The sequence below is a fragment of the Alligator sinensis genome, unplaced genomic scaffold (genome assembly GCF_000455745.1).
Source record: "Alligator sinensis unplaced genomic scaffold, ASM45574v1 scaffold76_1, whole genome shotgun sequence".
NCBI lineage: Eukaryota > Metazoa > Chordata > Crocodylia > Alligatoridae > Alligator > Alligator sinensis.
In genome coordinates, this window is record NW_005841865.1 from 1380529 (window position 1) to 1390287 (window position 9759).

General features: G+C 48.8%; 1 protein-coding gene across 7 annotated transcripts in view; it reads left to right on the plus strand.

Moving 5' to 3' along the window:
* The window catches only part of LPIN3 (lipin 3), a 41804-nt gene that overhangs the window by 14571 nt on the left and 17474 nt on the right, over nt 1-9759 (plus strand). For 5 of the 7 annotated variants that reach the window (XR_003091691.1, XM_006016655.3, XM_006016656.3 and 2 more), the window contains exon 2: nt 8385-8585. Coding sequence is in view for 6 of the 7 variants with exons in the window: in XM_025191245.1 (XP_025047030.1) it covers nt 8385-8585 (201 nt within the window). In the remaining variant the exon portion in view is untranslated. Of the gene's footprint in view, nt 1-9; nt 358-8384; nt 8586-9759 lie in introns of those variants that run through there. The other 2 variants (XM_025191254.1, XM_025191261.1) reach the window with 2 other exon arrangements.

Sequence of the window (9759 nt, forward strand, 5' to 3'; positions counted from 1 at the left end):
GGAAAGAGGCTTGACTGAAGCCACGCACCATTGCTATCACTCACTTTTGGTGTCAGCTGCCTAGCTCAATGAGATCCTCCCTCAGGTGCTCCTAAAGCCCTGATAGGCTTACTGTAAGGCAGATCAAGGACGACCCGATAGTGTCACAATGCAGGCCCCTCCCCTTACTCAGGTAAGAACCAGGAAGTGCCAGGTACAGAGGTGGAACTGAAAGTGAAAATGCCAGTTTGTAGATAGCAGTCAGTTGGGATTTTAAGATTTTGCTTGTTTCAAAGTCCAGGAACACCTGCCCAGGTAATGGGGATAAGTGTCAGGTGATCAAATGAAAGTCTGTCTAGTGTGATTTGCTGCACATATGTGAGTATGTGAAATTTGGGTTTCATGGCTGTGCTTGGGTTGGCTCTCTTTGGGATGGGAGGAAGAGGTGAATCTTTTGTGGGCTGAAGGAAGGGCATTTGAAGGGGGTATATCTTCTGTATTAGGTGCACAAAATGGCTCTGGGGAAGTTGCCTTCATAAGAGAGAGGCACTGAGGCTAAGCATGATTTCATGCTTCACTGATATCAGAGGGGTGATTTTGGTCTCTGTCTTCTTGTTTTCTCAGTCAGTTCCCTGTGTATCTATTGGGCAGTTATGGAAGACAACTGTATTAACCTGGTGGTCTTCTAGCAAATTAGCTGGCTTTTCTTGAGACCCTTCTAACCAGGGAGATGTGTTACTCAAAGTTAATGTTGCTAAACCATCATGTGACTTTTCTCTCTCTTGTGGTTTTCAGAAAGGGGAGTTTTCACCCAGACTCTAATTTTTAAAGAGTTGTCTTTAGTTTTGGGAGTTGGAGATGGAGATACAGGTCACCAATTCTGACTGCTTCCCTTTTGCCATGTCACATGCCTATCAGCTGAGTTTGGCCTGGCATTTTCTGGGTAGAGCTGAAACAATTGCTTATCATCACTGTGTCTTTCCAAGGTACCAGTAACTGATTCCTGATCACAATTATGGGGTTACTATGCCCAGGGCAGGCCTGAGGATTTTGAGGAGAGACCAACAAGATAACTTTTTGTTGCCCCTTCCTCCCCACCTTCCAGTTGACTTAATTTTGATACAAAGCTCACACAGAGGTCAGAGGGGCTAACCTAGCACAGAGCAGGGGGAAATGCCACTAGCTTGCAACTGTCCAGATTGTGGAGAATGACTGGTCTCCAAGCGGCATGTGATGCTACGTGCTGTATGCAGAGATAACTGTGACCGACAGCTCTCTCTACTCCATAGTGGGCAGCTCCAAGCCCCTTGATCAGGCTGAGCCTCAGCCTTGGGGCTTTAAAACATGATTCCAAAGCCAGGGGTAGTCAGGACAAGCTCATTATGGAGAGAGGTTTCAAGGAAGAGTTCTCCTTGGAGGTCCCTTGAGGGCTGTCTCTCTGCCCAGTGAGATGAACTGATACTGGCACATGGGGCAAGTGCCTTCTGCAGTTACTTAGACTCAGTGTTCTGCTTGCATGTATGTTGGATTATTTAAAATCACCTACTGTCCTGGTTTGTCTGTAAATGCTAGTTAGCCCTTTAACGGCTGAATTATTGGCAACTATGCAGGCTGCACTTATAGCCCTTGGGAGTAAAGAAATTAAAAATATTAGTCAGATAATACCTCATTGCCTTGAAGAGTTTACCAAGCAAATAGGGGATGAAAGAAGGGAAGGGGGGGATTAAGTGATTTGCTCAAGGTCATATAGAACCTCAGTGGCAGAGACAGGAATAGCACTCTGGCCTCCGAGTCCCGGCCTAGCACACTGTCCATTAGCTGCATTGCCAGATCTGCATTTCCAGAGTCCTTTTGTTCCTTTATATTAATACCAAGCTCTTAGTTATCCTCTGCTTTGATAACTGGGAACACCTCCATTTCTGGAGCTCTGTATTCTTTCCTTAATCCAATTTAATGCCTCTGCCAAACACCAGCTCACTCCACCCAAGCTTCTCTCCTTAATCAGCCCATGTCTACATGGGTACTGTGAGAAGGAAAACTTGCTATGGAAGGCCTGTGTTGCTATATCTGAGCTCATGCTCTCATTTTGTCTCCTTTGCCAATACCCAGCTTAGCTCTGCTTCTCACACTGCCCACACTCCTGCAACATCTTCTCAATTTCACTTCACCATGTACTTTCCCATTTACCCAGGACATTTAGTAGCATATAGATTCTTCCCTTTCTTGAAAAGCCGTCTGAGAAGTCAGCCAGGCAACACGGTCCATCCACGGATGACTAGAGCTGGCCCAGAGCTCAGACATGGACAGCTTACAGGCAACACCTCAAGTTGCTGGAGAAGTACCCATCAATGCTGCCTGCAGAAGACTCTTCAAATCCAGTGGGAAGACAGACACACCAATGTTAGCGTCTTCTCGCAAGCAAACAGCACGAGCAATGAGGCGATTGATCATTCAGTATCAACTTCGTTGTGCCGGCTACATCATCCAGGTGTCTGACTCCACAGACGCCCAAAGCAAGTTTTATTCTCCCGGCTCAGTCAAGACGTACGCTTAAGAGGAGGGCAAGAGAAAGCAATCGTGGAAGACAAACATCCTTGACTGCGAGGGATTGCTAATGATGATGAAAGCTGGCAAACGTTTGAGAGGTTGTTTGTTTGTTTTTAAAATTTGCAAATCTGACATCCTCTGGTGGGGAAGAAAAACATTTTGGTTTGGAAAAGGCATCACTTTGCCTCACAGGAGCTTAACGCAAACTACAGCTCCCATTCTTTAGTAAGTTTGGCTCAATCTCCCAAGATGCATCAGGGTTGATACTTCTGCTCCTCTCCAAGAGGGTATCATGGGAGATGTAGTGTCGGCCGAGGAGAGTGGGTGTGGAGAGGGGAACTGTGGCTTCTTGCTACCAGACTAAAAGTTCCCTGAGCTGCAATATTTTGGCCTTCAAGAAAAATCAAGGCTCTCAGGAGAAAATAGACACTGAAGACAAAAAAACTAGTTGAAAATCAAACTGCTGAAACGTTTTTCAACCATTAGAACTATTCTAATCCAAGTGGAGACTTCGTGTCACTCTATTGAACTGTACTGCTTCCTCTTTGTACCTGTGGCCAGTCAGCCTTATGACTTAGGCTAAGACTTTCTAGTGGCAAGTGACTTTTTTTAATGGTATCCAGGTTGACCCTATTCAGGTGCCTTGATTGTCTCAAGCTGGCTGCTGTTTCTAAAAACTTGATGTCTAAATGGCTTTGAGATGGAGACCTTCCCCCAAAATAACTAACTACTCTAAAAAATCCTGCTCTGTTGGGCACTGTACTCTTTCCTAGGTACTGCTTGTGGCTTTCATCGCTGTGATCTTTGAGTTCTCTGTAGTGCTTTTGTGCAGTGTGGAAGTGCCTTGTCAAAATGGGGTTAAATGACTTGGCCAAGATCACTGGGGAAGTAAGTGACCGAGCAGAAATGTACCTACTCGGGGTTCTGAACTGCGAGGTTGGTGCTTTAATTTATCATCCTTCACCTCCTGCATCATGCATATCATAATACTGCTGCAGCAGCACTGAGTAACATAAGGAGGTCGTTCTCTTTCAGCATTGGCAAGTGGTGCTGGGAACAGATCCCAGATATTCTAACTTTGTTTTCCTTTCCTCTGTGTCTGTTGTTACAGGCACTGAGACTTGTCCAAATTTCCCCGTCTGCAAAATGAGTGAGTTTTTGTCACCATCTCTTTGTGAGTGTTTTGAAGCAGAAATCTTGGCCAGAGCATGGTTTAAATCAACCAGGCAGAGTAGAAGAGGAGCAGGGGAATTGCCTCTGCCCTCTCATATATGGGAAGCTGAAGTGCAGCGAAAATGATTTTGCTTCAGCTCATACAGGGAGGATGGCAGAGCCAGGAAACAAATCCAGATCTCCTGAGTTCTCATCTAGCACCTTTAGTCACAAACACTGTGGATGGGCTGGGGGGAGCCCTCGGCATTGCAGACAGGGTGGCAGTATGTGCTGGTGCTGGGCCTGGCGCCTGCTTCCAGGCCTCCCACCACACTCCCCCGGGGGAGCAGGAAGTAGCAGCCAGGGCAGCCCTCTGGTAGGGCTTGCTACGGTTGGGCCTTCTGCGCAGAGCTGGAGGTTTGTATTGCTTCTCTTTCAGCAGAGGAGAAGGACAAGCCCCCAAGAGTGAAGCTTGGGGTGTGTGGAGGGGGGCAGCCCTCTCCCGTGCCTCAGAAAGGGCTGGGCAGATGGCAGCCCACAGCGCAGTCTGCAGGGTACGCCAAGCCCCCTGGCTTTGCCCTTCTGCAAGGCCAACAAGCCCGGCAGGTCATGGGCGCTAGAACTGGCATGACGACTCCAAATGCTCAAGGGTCGAGATCATTTTCTTAAGTGCGGGGGGTGTCTCTGCCTGCTGACATCCGCAGAGATATGGTATGCTAACATCCGCAGAGGTAGCGGTCATGGGCGATATAAGAGACCAGGTCCTTTTGGAAGGAAAACTCTAAGAGACTCGCACTCCTGGCTCTGTCTGCAGGATCCTGGCTGGGCTGCAGCAGTTGTAGGCTGCCGGGAGAGCTTCACTCAGCAGGGCCCCAGCAGCAGCAGGCATGGCTCAACCCTGCGTTTCCTATCAAGATTCCTCCCAGGGCCTGACAGACTGTGGTCGCCGATCTTTGCGACCAAAGGAAGCGGATAATCCTGAAGCAATCGCATGTCTTCTGCAGCTCCAAATCAATATAAGGTTCTTCCACAACGGTGGTCCACAAAGTGTGCCGGCAGCAGGTTTTTTGCCACGGTCTGCGGTGTATGCCTCTCTCAGCCTGAGGCAATGTGGGAAGCAAAACTCCTGTGGTTGTGAACAACACCCATGGGTCTTGAGGGCAACCTGGGAGCCCCAGCATTGTAGTGAGAGCCCAGGCCAGCAGTTCAGTGTGGTCCTGACCACATATTTCTTGCACACGTGTGCATTTACTGGGTCCCATGCCCAAAGCAGCCGGCTGTGCTGAAAGCAGAGGATGCAGAGGCGAGCTGTGGTGCTCCCGCACGCTGGCTGTAGGACTGTCTGCACTGCTGCCAGCTCAATAGCACTGAAGAGAGCTGGGCTCAGCAGGTTCCTGTAGTGAGGGGACAGTCCCATGACCCTGTCCCAGCTCAGCACAGCAAGCACAGAACAGAGCTGACGGCGGCACTGAAGCTTCTGGACACCGCCAGGGCATTTTCTCTGGGAATCTGCTTTAGCCTTGGCCTGCACAGCAGCAAAACAAAGCATCTGGGAGGGGTTTTTTTGTACCTTAAGGGTAGGGAGAGGAGGGGGAACATGGGGGTGGGATTGTGGAGTGTGATGTGGACGTTCCTGCCAGAAGGACTTGAGGGATGTCTGGGAACAGGAAGGATGTAAGCCCAGGCAAAGAGTACAGGAGAGGCCAGTTTTGTCCCAGAGAAGAAGGTGCATCTGATGGTGTCTGTCTGTCTGCTTCCATCTGGGTAAGGAATGGGTCTCTCCAGGCTACATTGGGTTTCTGCTGTCCCAGGTTTCTGCTGGGAGCCGCTGTGCTGTGTTGCATTGGCTGACAGGATGTGGAAGTGAGAGGTAGCTTTAGAGAGCTCATCCGTAGCTTTATAAGCTCCATTCTAGCTCTGCCTCCATGATGCAAACTCCCAGGAGCCTGCCCTGTTGGAACAGAAGTGATGTGGGGATGGGGCCTGGGGCCTGCATGGCAGCATGATCTTGATTTCTCCCCTTATGGTGGCTCCCCATGTGGAGCCTGGCTTGCTGTGCTTTGGACTGGCTGTCGGGGTTGATGTGGGAGAGTGTGAGGTCTATTGTGCAGCCCATCATGCTGTCACCATTACAGCAGGATGGTTCTCCTTGCCCACTAGGAGAGGAAGTGGGATTTGAATGTGGATGTCCCACAGAGCACTAGAGAGAGCACTTCCCTCTAAATTTGCTAAACTGGAATAGAAACAGAAGCACTTGTCAATCCTGTGTGCGCCAGCAGGTGGTACTTGAAAGCATAAGTGTAGGTTGGTGTAGTGGTTAAAGTAGAGGTCCAGGTTCCCTTTCAGGTTCTGTCACTGGCGTAGAGTTACTTTAGGCAAGACACGATACTTAACCTCTCTGCCATCCTTTTGTTTTCAGTGCATTTCTGTCTGGTCCCATTCTTGGTGCATACCAACCTCCTTTCTTCCAGTTGTTCTCTGGGCTTGGTTGACAAGCTGGACACCAGCCCTACAGATCCCAACCTCTCTCTTTGCAACAGCTGAGAACGGGGAAAATGGGGAAGCTGAGAGCGACCCTGTTGGAGACACCACAAGGTCATAGTTCTAGGAACTGTATCTGTCAGGAGCGACTACTGTTCTCATATTATTATTATTATTATTATTATTATACAAAGATATGTTGCCTCCATCACCAGCCCTGTGCACAACCTGTGGATGGTGGCTGTGGCCTTGATTTCTTGTTTGTGGGTGGGCCTAAGTTAGAGAAATGAAGTGGGGAGAGAATGCTGGTGCTGACCTCAATGCTGCCATGTACCCATGTGTACCTCAATGCTGCCTTGCTTTTGGTTTTGCCCTTAATATACCTTTGGGTTGTACTACCTGGTGAGCTGCTTTGTCTCCAGGCAACTCTCTCATAGGTTTTTGCACAGATCCTTAAGTAGTGGCCCCTGGGAGAGTGTGTACAGATCTCTAGGAGCTGAGGATGATATGGGAGAACAGCTTAGACTCCCTTTCTCCCCAGTTCTTTAGGTATGAGTCCATTGCTTACTACTCTTCAAAATGGAGACCAGGATACATGCCTGGCCTTGCTTAGTATTAATTCTTCTGCTGGACTCCATGTGTTAGCCAAAAGGAGACTGGTTTCAGTGGCACGACTTGCACTTCCTTCTGCAGAGTACTGGCTCGTGATAGGGGACTTTGTGTAAAGCAGGTCAGGTTGTTAGGAACCTCAGCACTTCGTGTGTCACATTTGCACCTGTGCAAAGAGCCAGCAGTACCAATCCACAGAGCATGCTGTGTGTATCTCAGGTGTCTGCAACATCCTGTGCTTTGCACTGTACTGTGTGTAGCTAAGGGAAGATTAATTTCATTTTAAGGACTGAGTGGCTGGAACATGTGAACTAGGGGGGTGAAGATTGTGGATTGCTCTGGGTTTCCTCCCAAATGTCATTGCTAATGGAAAACAGAAGATGCGGGATCTCACAGTGCATTAGTGCCTAATGGAAAGGACATTCCAGAGCTGTCTGTCTGTGAGTCCTCAGCATGGCTTCAGTGCCAAGAAATTAGCACTCTTTGAATGCCCTTTGATTTCAGGACCATTGCTTTGTAGGTAAATTTCCCCAAGGGGATTGGATGATGACAATGAAAGGCAACAGCTGTCACTTCATTGGGCATGTGCTAACAACTACTGCTTGAGTGGCAATTTCAGCTGGCCAGTTGTGCTTCAGCGATGTGTATTTGCAGGGAAACACTTCCAAAAAAGCAGAGAGGGGTCTTAAATGAAGGAAGTGTTAAATGCAGAGATTTGTTTCAGTGATTTTGTTTCAGTGCTCTTTTAAATCTTCTTATGCTTTTCATCCAATGGCCTGTTAAGGACAGTGATGCAAGCAGGGCAAAGATCCATCCACGAAAGCATGTTGGCTTACAAGATCTTGCTGTTTGTGGTGACTAATGGCTTAATTACAGAGTTAAGGTACACAAAATGCCATTTGTTGTCACTGAGGACAGGGGTGGTGGCATATGTCAACTGTAGACTGCTGAGCATGTGTTGGCTCCTTGAATTCTGCGGTTGCCCCCTGCACCTTCTGTCTGCAGTTCAGCTAGTCTGGTGTGCCAGTTTGTTACTGTCTAGAGCCAGATGCAGGCCACAGCTCCTAACCAAAGTGGAGGAAAATTTTATCGCATTTGGGGTTTGCTATTTTTCCCTTTATCTTATTGCAGAGCACTTTATTCACCTGTGTGTCCTGTTCCCCTCCACAGTCTGTGCTGGCCACTAGCAGACTCTGATGGCAAGTAGAGCCCCAACAGCAGGAAACATTTTGAAGGTGTAGGGTAAAGAAGGAGGTGGACAGCTTATTCTAATGTCAAAGACTCTGTCAAAGGGCATCTGTCTTACAAATTAGGATGGCATGTTCCCTTTGGAAACACCTCTCTGGGCTGAGCAGCCTGTGTTGAAGAGGAAGCAGGTGGTGATTGGGCTCTGGATTCTGTTCTTGCCTCTGTCAGGCTTGTTCTAGGACCTTAAGCAGGGCCCTCAGCCTCTCTGCTTCAAATTATTATTAAGGTCACCTGCCCAACGAGGGGTGGGCATCTTCATGGTGGTGATGTGTAAGATGACTTCCCAGCTGCCCCTTTACATGTTACTGTGTGTATGAAGAGTGTTCCTGCTAGTCATTCAAGTCTCTCCCTGCCTCCCTTGGTTGCAGTCTCAGACCATGAACTATGTGGGGCACCTGGCGGAGACGGTGTTTGTCACCGTGAAGGAGCTGTACAAGGGCCTGAACCCAGCCACCCTGACGGGATGCATTGACATTATTGTGGTGAGGCAGCCAGATGGCTCTTTCCAGTGTTCGCCTTTCCATGTGCGCTTTGGGAAGCTGGGTGTGCTGCGCTCCAAGGAGAAGGTGGTAAGTGGTGCCTCTTTGTATGCTAGGAAGGACTTATCTACTGATATGTCCCTGAAACTTTACATTACCAGAGGCCTCTCTTAGTGTACCCTCAAGTTTCCCCATAAGGAACCTTGCCATTTAATAATCAGGGATCCTGGTTTTCTCTCATAAAAAAATTGCAAATTCTCTGATTAAAGCCCCCTAATCCGTGGTTAAAATGAAAGGCCACTATATATACAGGCATCAGTTGAACACAATGTTTTATTGATATATTTACAGTTTTAGAGTGATTTGGAAGACTACCTCAATCACTGTAATAAAATACATTCTAAATATATATTTTGGCATTTGATTTTGGGTTTTTCATCATGGAAAATCAGAGCTTCTGCTGAGTCCACTCTGTACACCCCAAGGAATTATGCACAGGAAAATTCAAAATTATGCAACATTAATTACTTTTAATTTTGTTTTACAAATTAAACTAAATATAACACTATTTGGACCTTCTTTAGAAATATATGCATGTACTTTGTATGATTGGGGGTGTGTGTCGGGTGTGCGTGTGTGGTGTTTGTGGGTGGGTGTAGGGTTTGTGGCAGAGCTGTGAAGGGGTATGAGGAGTGTGGGTATGTGTATGGGATTTGTGGGCAGGTGTGGGGTTTGTGGTGCATAGCCTCCACTGTTGGCGGCTTAGTGGCAGCAGGCAGTGGGCACTTGGAGCACTCATGGCTGCAGCAGGCAGAGCCCCCAGTGGCTTGCACCTGTGACTGAGTCCCAGGACCTGCGCATGCTGGCACGGAGCCAGCCCAGCCCATTGGCACACACCTTGAGACCAGACTGGGCTGGGTCTGTGCCCACACGTGAGGCTCGTGGCACTGCAGGTGGGAGCTGTGCGCCATTGGGCCAGGCAGGCTCCGTGCCTCCATGGGCAGCTTCCCACTGGAGTGCAGGAAGCCGTATGTGGACACACAGAGCTGGCTGCCCTGGCCCGATGGTTCGTGGACTGGGAGCCATGCACCATTGGGTTGGGCAGGCTCCGTGCCTCCACATGGGGCTTCCAGCACTCCAGCAGGAAGCCCGCCCAGCCGGATGGTGCGTGCAACTCCGTGCATCCATGTGCAGCTTCCCACCTGGCCCAATGGTGTGCAGCTCCTGGTCCATGCACCATCAGGCTGGGCCGCCCCTCCATGTG